This window comes from Pectinophora gossypiella, chromosome 15, assembly GCF_024362695.1.
Source record: "Pectinophora gossypiella chromosome 15, ilPecGoss1.1, whole genome shotgun sequence".
Classification (NCBI taxonomy): Eukaryota; Metazoa; Arthropoda; class Insecta; order Lepidoptera; family Gelechiidae; genus Pectinophora; species Pectinophora gossypiella.
The window spans coordinates 37330-53706 of NC_065418.1; the positions used below are offsets into that span (position 1 = coordinate 37330).

Below are 16377 nucleotides of genomic sequence, written 5' to 3' on the forward strand. Positions count from 1 at the left end.
TTAAAGAGTTTTAACAACATTCAACATTCCCACTCTGGGAACATTCCCGGGAACGGCACACCATTGCTCTCAGGCTGGGAGCGGTGCGCCGCCTGCGTGGCCATTGACCCGCGCACAGCTGATTGCGGAAAAATGCAATGTTGTAATGCAAATTATATTCAATATATTGATAATTTTTAATCATTTGTTATTTTTTCTTTTTTTGGGTTCTATGCTACTTAAAACACAAATATGGGACTAAAATTGACCGACAGAAAATCCACTTAATATCAACTCCGAATCATGGTCTGAGTCTGAATCATCTCTCAAAGTTTTCGTTATACTAACTTACGATGTCACTAATACCCTTAAGCTACTTAGAATAATAATAATAATGAGGGACTTTCCAGGATACGGTCCCCAAAAAATATACAGATGGCGCTGTACAGTTTTGCGTTTAACCTTCTTCCTTCACCTTCATCCTTTATCTTTGTTTTTGGATATAAATATTGTCCCTTGTTAATACACCCAGGCACAACACATCTTCCACCCATCATTATTCTGATCAAAATAAAGAGAAGCAATATAGGTAGCAACATAATTACAACATAAAAGATTCTACGATACTTTTGCGCTAATAGTAATTATATTAACTTTCGGTTTTTAGAACTACCCAGCACAGCAACACAAAGCCGTTAAAGCCTTTCCAAAAAAAAGAAACGTCAAAATCTCAAAGACTTTTGTCAACAGTTGTCAAAGAGGTCAAAGATGACAGAAGCCGACTCACTGTCAATCGTGCCAAGAGGCCGCTTCATAACTCGAAAGTTTATGCGGACTTAAGTTTCATCATTGATCGTCATCATCTTTCATAATTTCATTAATCATCATCAAGAAAAAAATACATGAGACATGGCTGTATGGGCATAGTTCCCTTTGCCTTGCCCTTCGGGAAAACCAAAACAAACAAAAATGTCAATGTCATACTTGCCTGCCGTTGCCATGTATTCCTGTCTTCGTAAATATTTTAAATAGGATTAATTCTCCTAATATTATCACAAGTCATAAAATATTTATACAGTTGGCCGTAAAAATGAGATGACGTGGAGAATTATAAATTAGCATTCGAACTTTATACATTCCTCTATTTTATACAGTACTTAATTTATTACAATAATGGCCGGTGCTCCGCTTAAGTTAGGTTCTATGGTATCGTTCTGTATCGTGCTGTATGCCGTGTACTACCGGAACAGGGATGGTGGCGACGAACGTTTGTCGCCGGTGCACCAACAGCTGTTGGCGCTCGAGCGCGCGAGCGTGGTGGGCGCGGGCGCGCGGCAGCCGCGCGTGGCCCTCGGCTACGGAGCGTGCCACGACCTGTTCGTCAACGCCACGCAGCTGCTAGACGCGCGCCGGCTGCGGCACGCGCCACAACACTACAACGACATCAGCAATAAAGACCAGTTCCTTGAGAGCTTCGCTTACTTCTTCAAGCATGGTGCTGCTGCAGAGTGAGTCCAACTTAGTTCTCCCTATACCCACCTACAAAGCCTGAACTTGTAATTTAATGTTTATTTAAATTTGGCAGGAGATTTGTATCCAACAGTGAGCTCTATGATGACTTGATTGAGCAAGCATTGAAATTGCCTGACTCAAGATGGGCTCTCGGAGGTAATGCCCCCCTGATGGCTAGGAGGTTCCACATGGAGGGATGGAAGGTTCTACTTGCTGCTAAAATGAGCAAGAAACTGAAGACTTACTGTTGAAAACATATAAATATATTTAAGATTTGTATTTTAAATATGGAAACACTTTTGTAATTACATTCATTCGCGGAGCTTTCGTTCTTCCCTTCTCTCAATACAACACAAGACAAGACGCTGCTGTTTTATTTCATTAAATAAATTTCACCGTCCCGACACCCAAGGATTTCTTCATGGTCCTTCGAGCAACGTGAGCATAGTGTGCAGCTCATCTACAGGTGTTTGCGGCCAAAACGGTGCGACGGATCAGCACGATTTTTGCGTCAGAAGTTTACGTCGGGCAAGTTTGTGAGTCCATTCCAGTCGCCATTATTCCTGAGCAACGCGGTAAGATTGTACTTCATTCATTCACTCAATCATCGTTGCCGCGGCGGAAGGACACACCGACGTCGAAGTGTTCAAAACCGGAGAAAGCAATCTTCATCTGCGTGTAACCGAATTTACAAAGAAGAACTTCAATAGTGTTCGTTTATTTGTAACGATTTTATTTCGTCAAACTCGCCGAAGACAAAGGACAACGCAATACAAATAAAATTGCTATCTCACTCACTCATAGCATATTACGGAACATTAATATTGCTACAAAAAACGCGATGTTCGGAGTGAAGTGAGCGATTTTTAGCAATCAACGTTGTCGTTCAATACAATCGATCTCGATCCCAATCTTAACAGGAATTGTATTGCATCATTTTTTTACCACGTTTTCGTATACCGAGCGACCATATTTTTTTCAGGAAAAGTAAATTTAAACAATTCAGTACTTGTTTACGTAATTAGTCAGCAATATGGCAAGCGACAACGAGCTATTTAACAGGCGGAAATATGTGAAAGGCACGATGACGCGCCTACGCAACTCGCTAACGTCGGAATTCCTCGCGTCCGCATCCGAACAAATGTTACGCACGAAGCAAGAACATGCCCAGTCCATCTTCAAGGAGTATATAGACCTGACTGTTCAGGTCAACGACGACCATGATCCCACTCCTGTTGAAGAGGCGTACTTTGTGTGTATGGACTTACTGCGCACTACTTTGCAGTCAAGATTCGGGACGACGGCGGCGGCGGCAAAGCCAAGTGGCGGTTCTAATAACGTCACGTCTAAGTTAAAACTCCCTGATATTCAAATTCCACCATTCGACGGCAAGTACCTAGAATACAAACCATATTTTTTTCAGCAAAAGTGAATTTAAACAATTCAGTACTTGTTTATATAATTAGTCAGCAAGATGGCAAGCGACAATGAGCTATTTAACAGGCGGAAATATGTAAAAGGCACGATGACGCGCCTACGCAACTCGCTAACGTCGGAATTCCTCGCGTCCGCATCCGAACAAATGTTACGCACGAAGGAAGAACATGCCCATTCGATCTTCAAGGAGTATATAGACCTGACTGTTCAGGTCAACGACGACCATGATCCCACTCCTGTTGAAGAGGCGTACTTTGTGTGTATGGACTTACTGCGCACTACTTTGCAGTCAAGATTCGGGACGACGGCGGCGGCGGCAAAGCCAAGTGGCGGTTCTAATAACGTCACGTCTAAGTTAAAACTCCCTGATATTCAAATTCCACCATTCGACGGCAAGTACCTAGAATACAAACCATTCATCGAATTGTTTACGGCGCTTGTGCATAACGATTCTAACATTGTTGACATTCAAAAGTTTGTGTATTTACGAGGTTTTCTAAAAGGAGAAGCCTTCGATCTTATTAATAATTTACCAATACAAGGCTCAAGTTACAGTGAAGCATTGACAATCCTGCGTGATCGATATGATAATAGTCACAAAATTGTATTTGAACATATATCCAAGTTATTGGATCTTGCCTCGATACCCAGGCCAAATGTAACCATGTTACGTAATTTAATTTCTGTTGCAAAACAGCATGTAGCAGCTCTAAAAAATTTAAATGAACCCGTTGACAAATGGGACAGCATACTTGTATGCATTCTATCTCGCAAACTCGACCCAGTCACTAATAGAGCTTACTGTTTGGATAGGAACTCATCTCAATCCCCAACTTTTACAGATTTCATAAAATATCTTGAAACAAGAGCTCTAGCTCTCGAAAACTCGAGCAACAATGATGTCATCGGCGCTAGGAAAGTACAAGCTACTGCTGCAGTAACAAATAATCATGTAGCTAAGTGCTATTACTGTGGTAAGTCAGATCACAAAATATTTTCATGCCCCAAGTTTTTGCTTGCATCGATTGCAGAACGTGTTGAATGTATAAAAGCTAAAAAGCTATGCAAAACCTGCTTAAACAGCCATACAGGGAAATGTCGCTTTCATTTTAAATGCACTCACTGCAAGCAAAATCACAACACGCTCTTGCATGATGGAAATGAAACATCATCATCTAGTACTGAGGGTGGGGTAACGTTGCTGTCAGGCTTAAATGACAACAACCAAGTTTTGTTACCTACTGCCAAAGTAAAAATATTAACTAAAAATGGGCAGGAATTGATAGTCAAGGCTTTATTAGACTCTGGCAGTCAGTCATCTTTCATTACAACTAAATTAGCTAATCTAATTGGGAGAAATCTACTAGCTACAAACACAGAGGTTTCTGGCATTGCTAAAACTGGAAAGAAAATACAAAGTTCCTTGCAAGTGGACATATTTTCATGTGCTTATCCCTATAAAGTTAATACTAACTGCCTAGTGGTGGACAAAATAACTACTAACTTGCCACAAAACAGTTTTGACCTGTCACTTATTAACATTCCAAAAAATTTATTACTAGCCGATGACACATTCAATAAAACAAGCGAGATAGACATTTTATTAGCTGCTGACATCTTTTTTCAGGCGTTGCTGCCCCAGCTTGAGGACCAGCACAATGAGCTCAGCGATCCCGCGACACCCCGACTCGTTCACACGCAGTTTGGTTATTTGGTTGCAGGAAAAGTCCCCGTACAGTCTCCCCATGAACTTCAGAGTACCCCTGTTTCTTTGTTTTGTCAAGAATGTAAAACAGACTTAAATTCTAATGTTATTCAGTTCTGGAAATCTGAGGCTGTACCAGAAATATATCCTGAGCACCCCACGTCTGAACAAAAATATTGTGAGGAATATTTTAATGAAACGGTTCAACTTGTTGACAATAAATTTGAAGTCTCAATGCCCTTAAAGATTCCAATTTACGATGTAAACAATACTTTAGGGAATTCTCTAGTTCTCGCTATGCGCAGATTTTTGAATTTAGAGAAAAGGCTCCATAAAGATGAAGCTTTGTTCAAAGAATATCAAAGTTTTATTCATGAATACATAGACCTTGGCCATGCCAGCTATGTCGATATTTCTAGTTACGATTTTAACAAAGATGCGGTATACTTTATGCCACATCACCCTGTCATACGTGAAAATGCAGTTAGTACTCGTTTACGTACAGTATTTGACGGATCTATGAAAACAACAAATAAAATTTCTCTGAATGATATTATGTTGAATGGCCCTGTGGTCCAAAACGAATTATTCGACACTCTATTGTTGTTCAGACTAAATAAATATTTTTTCGCTTGCGATATTAGGCGTATGTTTAGAAATGTTTTAATAGAAAAAAGTCAGAGGTCACTCCAAAATATATTATGGAGAGATGACCCCCATGAATCCATAAAATGTTTACAATTAAACACTATTACTTATGGCTTAAAAAACTCATCTTTTTTAGCAACAAGGTGCTTAAATGAGTTAGCTTATAGATTTAAAAATGAATATCCTTTGGCTGTCCCAGTAATTCTAAATGCAACATATGTTGATGACATATTGTATACTCATAATGATTTAAATGTAATAATAGAAACAAAAAGTCAACTTTCACAATTGTTATCTAAAGGTAGTTTCTTCTTGCATAAATGGTCAGCCAACGATTCCAGTATTTTACAGGATATTCCGAAGGAACAGAAGTATTCTGGAGAAATTAACATGCAAAAAGATGTTAAAACGTTAGGGTTGAATTTTGACGTCAATTCAGACACTTTTAAATTTTCCCCCCCGCCTAAGCAATCTGTCAAGACCAAAAGAGAAATCTTAAGTTTTATCAGTAAATTTTATGACCCTCTTGGACTGATTGGACCAATCTTTGTGCAAGCCAAACATATTATGCAAAAGCTATGGCTGTCCAAAACAGACTGGGATTCTATTCCTCCGCCAGAATTAAATAATAAATGGCAATCACTTTATAATGACTTAACTAACATCTCAAGTATTCATATTGAAAGGAATACAATGTGTAAAAGTGAACATCAAACATTTCAATTAATAGGATTTTCAGACGCATCCAATGTGGCATATGGTTGTGCAATTTATGTGAGAACTATTGACATGCAAGGTAAAGTTCAAATGTCACTATTATGCTCTAAGTCACGCATAAATCCCATTGCACCTAAACAGTTAACCATCCCACGTTTAGAATTAAACGCTGCGCTTTTACTTGCCAAGTTAGCTTCAAAAGTATACAATACTATTAGTCAGAAACAGATAGTAAATGAGGTTCACCTTTACACAGATTCACAAGTCGTATTGGCGTGGTTGAAGACCGATCCAATCAAATTAAAATCTTATATTGCGAATAGAACAAAATTAATTACTGAATGTACTAATAACTTTAATTGGTCCTATATACAGACAGATAAAAATCCTGCAGATTGCTTGAGCAGAGGAACAAGTCCCTGCGACTTACCAAATCACCACTTATGGTGGTCAGGGCCTAAGGAAATGTCAGATTGTAATTATAAATTTAAAAATTGTACTTACCAATTACCCGAGGACATTCCTGAAATTAAATGTTCACAGAACGAGGCGGTCTGTGCGGCGGTATCGCTGAGCTCAAATGGGTCGTCATTCCTTGATAATTTTATTCACAAATATTCTGATATTAACAGAATGAAACGTGTACTTGCATATGTCATTAGATTTTGTAATAATTCTAAACCTAACTCGGCCAAAATTAAAGAAAACTTTGTTTCCTTTGCTGAGACTAACAATGCATTATCTCTGCTTATAAAGCACGAACAGCTCAAGTATTTTTCTAAAGATTTAAATGCTTTGCAAAACGGTATGCAAGTACAAGCTTCTTTAAGAGGGCTTAACCCGTTTATAGATGCTCACGGTCTTCTCCGGGTAGGAGGTAGACTGCAACATTCTGGTTTGCCATATAACCAAATGCATCAAATTATATTACCTAGGCAATCTCTAATTACTTGTATGATAATTGAAAATGAACATAACAAGCTTTTGCACGCAAGTCAAAAATTAATTTTGTCTAGTTTAAACCAACGTTATTGGATTGTCAATGCTTTACGCTTAATTAAGAGTGTAATATTTAAATGTATTACAGAATAGACCAAAATGGAAAGATAACATGCCAAATGTAAAGATAGGCGATCTTGTCATTCTGAAAGAATTGGACACACCCCCCATGACGTGGCCAATGGCTAGAGTCACAAAGGTATTTCCAGGTAGTGATGGAAAAATAAGAGCCATGGAAGTTAAAAAAGCAAATGGTAATTATCACAAAACTTCTATAACTAAAGTTTGCATATTGCCTTTAAATTAAATACCTAACAATTTAAGTAAGTTGTTATCAGGCTCAGTCTAACTACCTATTATTATTATTACCTGTGTATAAGGTTGTCCAGTTCTCGTAGGCCTAGATGCTTCTCAGGTAACCTAATTGTGCCTGAGAGGATGCCAAGAGACTTAGGCTAAGTTAATTAATAAGTTTAATTAAGTTGAATTGTAAAACTATTCATTTTCCTAACTAAATTATAGTTATGTCACTAAGACTGGTTACTTACCAATTTACGTTTGTAAAAGGAACAATTCCTAAGTTATATATAAGAGTAAATAATCGAATAATAACTATAAGAGCAAATAATTGATTTCACTATTACTAGCTGCCTATGTAACAAGTTCATAAACTTAAAATTTAATTTACTTTAAGTACTTAATTATAAATGTAAAAAATAAATACTAGATACTTACATAGGTACTTACCAGTAATACTTACCTCAGTGGTTGTATAACATGAAAGTTAAAAAGGTTAAGTGAAAAACAAAAAAAAAATAATAATTGTAGTTATGTTTATTGTAAAATTACAGTAACTTATATACTAGTAAACCATACTTACATAATTGTACTTACCTTCCAAACTTAAGCTAGATAAATTAAAAGTACTTATCTTCTAAACTTAACCTACTTAAACTAAAACTATAAATAGATAATATTATAAATAATAAGTTGAATGTGTAATTGTAATAGATAGTTCAAACTATTCTTCATAGCACTGTCAAATGCAAAAGTTATCGCACACATTTGAATCAGTTACCTATTAATTATATACTTACAGTCCATTATCGAAGCATTATCTTTTGCCTTGTTGGGAGTTATGTTGAAAACATATAAATATATTTAAGATTTGTATTTTAAATATGGAAACACTTTTGTAATTACATTCATTCGCGGAGCTTTCGTTCTTCCCTTCTCTCAATACAACACAAGACAAGACGCTGCTGTTTTATTTCATTAAATAAATTTCACCGTCCCGACACCCAAGGATTTCTTCACTTACATTCCTGAGGAAATCAGTATAGTCGGTGGTGAAGCAAATGAAGAGGTGAAAGATGATGTACATATGATATTGGAGTACAAAGCTGATGAGAAGTTCGGAAGCCTCACAGCGCCCCGGGCCAATAGATACATTGTACACAATGATGAGAATAATCCTCTGCTGAGTTCCTTGGAGAAATTTGGAGAGTACATTCCAGAGTTTAATCCTAACCTACTAGTCATTAGTGGTCTTCAAATGATGGATAACTATCCCTTCAAAAAAGATGGAAGAGGTTTGTTGAGTCCTATTTCTACAAAATACTCTATTATTTATTTAATAGTTCTTAACTGTCATTTTGTTTCAGATTTAAGAGCTGAGAGACTTGAACTAGTCAAGCAACAAATAGTATCCCAGCCAGCCAGCACACTGACACACTTTGAGATGGCAAGTTATGTTGATTTGGAGCTTCTCCTGCATTTGACCACAAAAGTTTTGCCATTTGTAGACTCTGTGGGCATGAATGAGCAAGAGTTATCCAACCTGTATAGAGTTTTAGAGTTTGGACAAGTGTCAGTTGTGACAGACTCCAACCCCAGAGTTGCTGCAGCACTGGACCAGATGCGCAACACTTTCCAACTGATCAGAAACAAGAACCAACAACATGGAAGTAATAGGAGACTGACCAGGATGCATGTACACACCTTGGCCTACCAGGCCATCCTCACCGTCAGGGGCTCCAACTGGAAAAGGACAGCCGCCGCCACTGCCAAGGCTTCTCTCACAGCACACAGATATGTATGCAACAGCCAGAACATTGCCCTGGAGAAATCGAAGTTACTTCTTGACGACAGCTTCTCCACCACAACAGACAACGACAACACCAGCAGAGTGTTCTTCGAGCCAACCAAGCCTGTATCTTGCTGGGATGAATTGTTGGATAATGAGCAAGTTGAAATTTGTGTAGCACCAGTGCTGATATGCACGGAGGCACAGCTCACTGCGGGAGCAGGGGACAACATCTCCGCAGCTGGCCTCGTGCTACAGGTGGAGAAGTGATCTAAGTCATAATAACTAAAGTCTTTTCAAATAGGGTAAATTTATTTACATTTGTTATTATTATTTATCATTATTTATATCAATTTCTGCTAATCCAATGCAAAAAAGTTCAGTTTCAAGGTTATGTTGAATTAAAAGGTATGTTTAGCACCTAATCATAATCACCAGTGTTATTATTTGACATGGACGTATATTATTAATTCCATTGTTAATGTAATTTGTAATGTATTTTACCACCTTAGTGCCATCCCATGGTACTGATGGAACAGTACAGGACACATGGCAGTAAGAATCAAGTACAATGTTTAATGTAGTTTACACAGGAACGGTTGCTGGTTCTCATTGATTGCAACCAACTTATAATAAAAATGCTATTCTTATGATAAATTATACACTTTGACATTCTTATGAAATTTCAACATTCCTATTGTTAACATTGGCGGCTGATTTGGGTGAAATAAAATATTATATTGAATAAAGTAATTTTATTTAAAAATAGTTCTTACATTATTCATTTTATACTATGGACTTAGAAAAGATTATGAGTTGTATCACAAATATACCAAAAGATGTCTTAAAAACAGCTACAACTTGAACAAACATAACATACACATCTCCTGACAATGTTAATCTTACCCAATTTACATCATTCAGTCTTATAGTTAAAATAAAAATAAACCTACTTTAGCTTTCATCATCAAATTTTATCTTTTTGTTCTGAGGTTTTGCAGTGGCTTTATAGGGATCATAAAGGCCACTACGGATAAACCGTTTTGCTGCATCTATATTGACTGTGGGCCTCTTGTCACGATCCCTTACTTCTTGCCATTTGAGCATGGTTGCCTTTATCCTCTGGAGTTCGTGTTTGATGGGGTGCGTGGTGGGGTCGACGCCCTGTATGCGCAGGTGCACCCACTGCAGGGAGTTGAGTGTGAACGCCAGGAACAAGTCGAGCTCGATTTGCGCGGGAAGCGACATCTTATCGTATTGTTGTTTTAAAGGCAACAGCTGTTCTAGAACCTTTTCGATTTCCATCAAATTCTCTTTGAGGGCCTCACAATGATTTACGAAATCTTTATCCTTTGAAAGCTCTCCATACTTGAGGTTCCAATCCATTATGTATTAGTTGATTTGGGTGTTCCTATTCAAATAGTAATTTACCGATAACTTGGGTATGAATTTGTGAATTCCGTAGGTATAAGAAGAACTACAGTATAAATTATTTGTTTTTCCTTCCGCACTTGAACACTTCTTAACTTATTAGTAGGTACATAACCTACCTTACCCACATCAATTACCCGTGTTCCGTCCGTTCGGTTTTTTTTTTTTTTTTTATCTTTCTTTATCTCCATGCTTGAGGAAAGGCAAGGGCGAAGCTGTGTACAGCCACCGTTTGGGAAGTGGCATAACGCTATGTAATAGAGGTTTTATGACTTGCTTTAGATTATTTCATTTTTGTCATTTTGCCCGTATCATAGAACTATAAAATTGTAACTCTCTGCACCGCACAAATTTGTATCGGACGCTGACCTCACGCTCTCTGGTTCTGTAAGCCGCTAAGGAGTAAACGGGGAGAGCGCGGGCTGTTGTTATCGCTTCTCTTACGCGTCACACGGTAAGAATGAGATTTTTGACCTGAGGCAGACACCTTCAACACTTCCACCGTGGTCCATGCAATGCATGACACAACAGCGCAGCGTGATGACTACCAAGCGAATATACTTTTAAATCTAAAAGAATACATTCTCTATGAAATAAGGAAACTATCTAAGTGGAATAATCAGTACAGTACACAGATATGTCCAGTATAATTTTTCTCCGCCTCAGACTAGACATGGATAGCTCAAGTCTGCATCTAACCAACCCATTCGGTAACTCTACTGCACCGCGCCATTGAGTCGCACATAGGTATAAGTAGTAACTGTTACCTAATCTATGACGCTGCGCTCACAAGCTTTTATTTTAGTACTAGCGATGGGTCGTTATCGGTTTTTGAGATAACGTAACGTAAGCGTTATGTGATTTCCAATAACTAGTTTCTTAACTAGTGATTTTTATAACTAGTTATTTTCACAACGTTCTGAAGCAAACGTGATAATTGTAACGTAAAATCGTTTGGTTAGGTAGGAGTATAACTTAATTCTTCTTCACGCACACGTATCGTGTATCAGTAAAACATATACTTGTTTCATTCACACTTACGCTCGTGTTTCATTTAATACACGAAAGAAAGGATCGATTTTGTTGCGATCCTTTTTTTTAGGCGCGTTTTACATTACTCGTTTTACTCCTTTACGTTGTCAAAGCTATGTGTAAGGTGGTCAATGTAAAACGTCGTTTTCATCTTGTCATTACGAATATTGTAAAACCAGTGATTTTGCGTGAGTAGTGAAAGTAGCCAAACATCGACGCTATGCCTTAAACATAAGAGTGAATTCGATTTAACTTTATGGCGTTGTGATTAAAAGAGTTATTGAAGACTGATGCCTATTTCGATCGTTTAAATGGCGTTATGAATATCACTAGTTTTTGTTGTAGTGGAAAACGAGTGATCACTGTTCGAGCTCGTAACTGCATATATAACCAGTTATGGTTAATAACGCCCATCGCTATTTAGTACAAACAGAGATTGAAGATTGATACAATCTGATGAAAGAATAGGATATATTAAAAAAAAAAAACAATCTTTTATTTATTAGGCAAAAATTATAATAGGATTAGAATATACATATATGCATTTTCTAGCATCGTAGGTGTTCAATATATTTAATTTATTACATTCCTATAGATTATTATATCTAGGTCGTCAGACGCGTAACTATTCGAAAATGCAGTATCAATCGTCGAGATACTCGAAAGGTTCCGGAGGCTCGGGCTCCTTCTCCTCCTCTGCCTTGGGCCCGAAGGCGGCCACCGGCTCCACTAGCAGCTGCTCGCCATCGCCCGAGTGGTTCAGCATGACGATGCCGCCAATGCTCACGTCCTTGAGCGGCGAGAAGCCGGCGCCCTCGGCGATGGACACCACCTTCAGCTGCTGCCGCATCACGCGCGCCGGGTTGCTCAGCATCTCGAAAGCGGGCTCCGGCTCCTTCTTCTCCTTCGTCTCCTTCTCCTCGCCCTCCTTATCTTCCTTCTTGCCGTCTTTGGTGGCACTTGCCTCCTTGTCCGACTTGCCGTGCACGGTGATGTTGGGGTTGGGGGACTTGGAAGGCTTCTTGTCGTCGTCGTCCACGTCCATCTTGGAGGCGGAAGAGACGCTGCCGGAGCCGCCGGAGCCCGCGGAGCCGTCGGGCGCATGCGCACGCCTGCGGGCGCGCGCCGCCGCGATGCTCAGCACGGCGGTGGTGACCCGCTCGCGCTCCTCGCGCTTCTTTTCCTCGAGGGGCGCCGGGTACGCGTATAGGGAGGGGCGCGCGTTGGACTTCAGCTCCAGCTGAGGCATCTTCAGCTCTGAATTGAGGGCGATCAAGCAGGTCGGCGTGAACGCGAGCGAGAGGCAGTGCGCGAGGGGGAACCAATACCAGTATTGGGTGAACACCATCATGCCGACCACCGCCAACATGTTCATGTGTCCTGTTCTGTTCTGCAGAGATACCGTCACGTTGCGACCGCCGGCATCGATAATGCCCTGCGCCATAATCGCACCAAATTTAGCCATCACGTCTTCGTGTTTGTTCGAAATCACCTGTGCATATAACTGTCGGAAGTACGTCACCTTAGGACATAGGGCTTCAGTCTGTTGGATGAGTATCATAGCGGAGGCGATGAGGGCGCCCTGTCTCACGAAATTAACCGGATCGAACTTGACCATCGGCTCGAGAAGGCCTATAGCTTCGCGGTTGCCGGTACCGGCGCACGCGATGCCGAGAGCCATGGCCGCGCCGTAGCGCACATGCGGGTTGTAGGACTCCGCCAACAGCGACACCACGGAGGGACACTGCTCGGGCGTGCGGAACAATAGGAAGCCAAGCGCGGTGACGGCGGCGCGACGCACGTCGTCGTTGACGTCGGACACGGCCACGTGCAGCAGCGTGCGGATGGAGTCGTTGTTGCCGGTGCCGCAGTAGGCCGTGGCCACGGTGTAGCAGCCGGCGCGCCGCAGCAGCGGGTCCTTGTCGCGCAGCAGCTGCTGCACCAGGGCATCCGCCTCCTCGAGCCGCCCGTACATGGTGAAGGCGATGCCCACCGCCAGCCCGCGTAGGATCTTCTCGTGCTGCGTCTCCTGCGCGTACGCGACCATGTCTTCGATGGCCGCGGCGTGCCGCGACCCCAGCATCACCATCCCCATCGCGATGCCGGCGGCTTCGCCCGTCACGGCGTCGTCTTGATACAGATTGAATTTAAGTTGCTCATACACGTCCTGCCTGTGCGTTCCCATGGCGGCCAATCCAAGACCGAGACAACCTCCGTGTCGCACCATCTCGTTTTGGGCGTCTTTTAATTGAGTTAAAAGATAGTCGATAATATTTGCACCGTGATTCGCGTGTATCAAACCGAGGGCGTACAGACCGCCGCCTTCGGAGTAACCCGAGGAAGGTCCAGTCTCTTTGGGTAGATAAGACTGCATGAGAGCTAATGAGTCGCTCTCATGTCCTCTGTGAATGACGCCCAGTGAAGCTGTTACTGTCAGTTTGGCCCAGTTTGTCGCTCTCGCCAACCACTCCAAGTTGTCTCTCAGAAACTGATCACTGGTAGTACCAGCATGCATGAATGCGTTAGCTATCACTGTCGCTGTGTGACAAATTGAGACCCTAATTGCATCTTTAGTATTTTTCAAAATAAGTAGATCAGCATGATTCGATCTAATCAAGAATTGTAATTGTAAACCAATGGACACATCACCACCCAAAATAGAAATCAGTTTCTCTACCCTCTTTTGGTGTTCCTTTTCCTCTTCACTTAAACTATCAATATCTCTTTCCGGTTTCTTAGATTCTTCAGGTGGTGGCTGATCAACTTCCATGGCAGTCTCTGGGAATGGTCCGCCCTGTGGCTGAGGTTTGCCTCCGAGTGCGCTGGGCACCGGCGCCGTGCTCCTCAAGGCTTGCAATACTCTACCAAGAAACTGTTGGGTTGCTGAGTCATACAAATCAAAAGCTATTTGGTATGCCATCAGAACCGATTCCTGGGGACCGTGAGTTAACTTATCCAGAATTTCTGCAACTGATAGAGGATCTTCAAGGAAGATGAGGCACTGGCACATATTGACGTAATCCGGGATGTTGAGGCCTCTGTAGAGTCCGACGAGAGACCGGAGTACTGTGCTGCGGAAGCCGCGGTTCTGGAGGAGGCTCATGGCCACTTGGAAGGCATACTGAAGCAATCCTGAAAACATAAACATTTGTTTTATCTTTACAAATGCCTTCTATTTTACTCTCATTTACTCTCTTGATAAATATTGGGTAGCCGCCAAGAGGTGCTTTTAATTAACAATCTAAACCAGAACTTATTGTGAAATTTACATGAAAATATGGACTATGACATCAAAATAATATAGAAACAAAGGTATCCAATGTTGTATCATTCAAAGATATATAGATCAAATTATAGAGTTGGAGTGACTCAGCAGTTATTCTTGCAATAATGAGTACATACATTTGTTTTGAAACATCTCTTTCATTTTCTGTACTAAAACTAAATTATGTATAATTATGTAGGTTTTGGGCATTTTACATATTTTAACATTCCAGGGATAGTGGAGTGTAATAAGTGGGAATCTCTTTACTAAGATACATGAAATGTATAAATTTTCGTTTTATATTATTTTGGCTCTGTAGTATTAACTTTATAAATAGTTTATGAAATGAACAGGTAACAAAGGCAGACCCTGTTGTTAATAACAGTTTTGTTCCAGCTGTTTAATTAACAAATATATAAATATAAAATGAGGAGAGTGATGCATGCCCCTGTGCATTCACTGCCTTATCAGTACCTTGAGACGGTGACCAAGTGTAGAACCACCCAAACTTAGTCATTATAGTTAAAAACTACACTACTTACAATTTAAACATTAATTCTCCGTTATTCAAGTATTGTTATTGTCAATGACTCTTTCTTCATATTACCTTTTCAATTTGGTTTAATTATAGTTTGGTTTAAGTTGAAAACTGAGAGAAAGTGAGGTCATACCCAGCAATAGCATCTTTGTTTGTTTTCAGGTTAGATTTCACTATATAAAGTTATTAAGTTCAATTATTTTTTTAATTCTGAATATGTTGTCAACATTCTCTAAACAAACAATAGATGTGAATGGCTTACCAGGAATATCATCAGATTTCATGATAGCCTCCTCAAAGATGTCCATGCGGCGCGTCTCGAGCGCCAGCCCCAACGCCTGCCGGTACTGGCCGTCGTCAAGGCAGCGCTGGAACATGCGGTTCACGATGGCTTCCAGCCGAGGGTCGATCGTCTCCGCGCCGCAGTCCACGAACAGAGCCTTTCGCTTTTGTGTGTAGAAGTCGATCGCTTTAGCAATGGTAGTGTCCACATATTCGTTCCGGGCATTGACGTCGAACAGATCCCCGGCGCCCAAAGCGTATGTCAACGAGTCCTCGAAGGCCCCAAGATGATAGTACACCTTGCTCGCCACCAGAGCAGCAAGCTGGTGCTGTGAGAACACTTTGTCTTCGTGCAGGATCTCAATTTTCTCAATAGATTCCGATATCTCCGGCCAAAACTCGTCAACAAGATTGTCCAACCTCTTCAGAGCGAACTCTTTCACTTCAGACATAGGCTCATCGAGCAGGGAAATAATCCCTGCCGCAGACGTGATATTCATCGTTCTGTTTTAATCTTATTTCCAACAATATTAAATAGCCGATTCACACTGTTACTATTTATCTCAAATAATTCTTCTTTATAAACTAAAGGTGCATAAAACAAATACTCAAATTACCCAAATACGCAATGATTTGACGATTTTCTTTTGACATAGACAATAGCCCTTGTTTTTTTTATCCACATATTTACTATGGATGGCTACATTCAAAGCAAAGATTCAAAGACACATACACATGACAGTCGT

The 16377-nt window shown here is 40.5% G+C and overlaps 4 protein-coding genes across 7 annotated transcripts; 2 read left to right on the forward strand and 2 right to left on the reverse strand.

Moving 5' to 3' along the window:
- Window positions 1-941: 941 nt before the first annotated feature.
- Window positions 942-9805, forward strand: LOC126373043 (ADP-dependent glucokinase). Its single transcript, XM_050019000.1, has 4 exons — window positions 942-1487; window positions 1565-1730; window positions 8313-8589; window positions 8662-9805. The coding sequence occupies exons 1-4, from the start codon at window positions 1153-1155 to the stop codon at window positions 9351-9353; spliced, it is 1470 nt and encodes a 489-aa protein (XP_049874957.1). The 5' UTR covers window positions 942-1152; the 3' UTR covers window positions 9354-9805.
- Window positions 1749-8254, forward strand: LOC126373042 (uncharacterized). Of its 4 annotated transcripts, XM_050018999.1 has the most exons (3): window positions 2921-3320; window positions 3771-3902; window positions 4556-8254. In XM_050018999.1, exons 1-3 carry the CDS (start codon window positions 2966-2968, stop codon window positions 4573-4575), a joined length of 507 nt encoding a protein of 168 aa, XP_049874956.1. In that variant the 5' UTR covers window positions 2921-2965; the 3' UTR covers window positions 4576-8254. The 4 variants fall into 4 exon arrangements, with proteins under 4 accessions (XP_049874954.1, XP_049874956.1, XP_049874953.1 ...); XM_050018997.1 differs by lacking the exon at window positions 2921-3320 and adding an exon at window positions 1749-2879 and having other exon boundaries at window positions 3771-8254; XM_050018996.1 differs by having other exon boundaries at window positions 2924-3320; window positions 3771-8254.
- A 17-nt stretch (window positions 9806-9822) lies between the features above and the next one.
- Window positions 9823-10675, reverse strand: LOC126373044 (nuclear nucleic acid-binding protein C1D-like). Its single transcript, XM_050019001.1, has one exon. It carries the CDS (start codon window positions 10467-10469, stop codon window positions 10038-10040), a length of 432 nt encoding a protein of 143 aa, XP_049874958.1. The 5' UTR covers window positions 10470-10675; the 3' UTR covers window positions 9823-10037.
- A 1364-nt stretch (window positions 10676-12039) lies between these two features.
- Window positions 12040-16296, reverse strand: LOC126373045 (26S proteasome non-ATPase regulatory subunit 1). The gene is made up of 2 exons (XM_050019002.1): window positions 15612-16296; window positions 12040-14678 (listed from the first exon to the last, which is right to left on the reverse strand). Exons 1-2 carry the CDS (start codon window positions 16129-16131, stop codon window positions 12190-12192), a joined length of 3009 nt encoding a protein of 1002 aa, XP_049874959.1. The 5' UTR covers window positions 16132-16296; the 3' UTR covers window positions 12040-12189.
- Window positions 16297-16377: the final 81 nt, after the last annotated feature.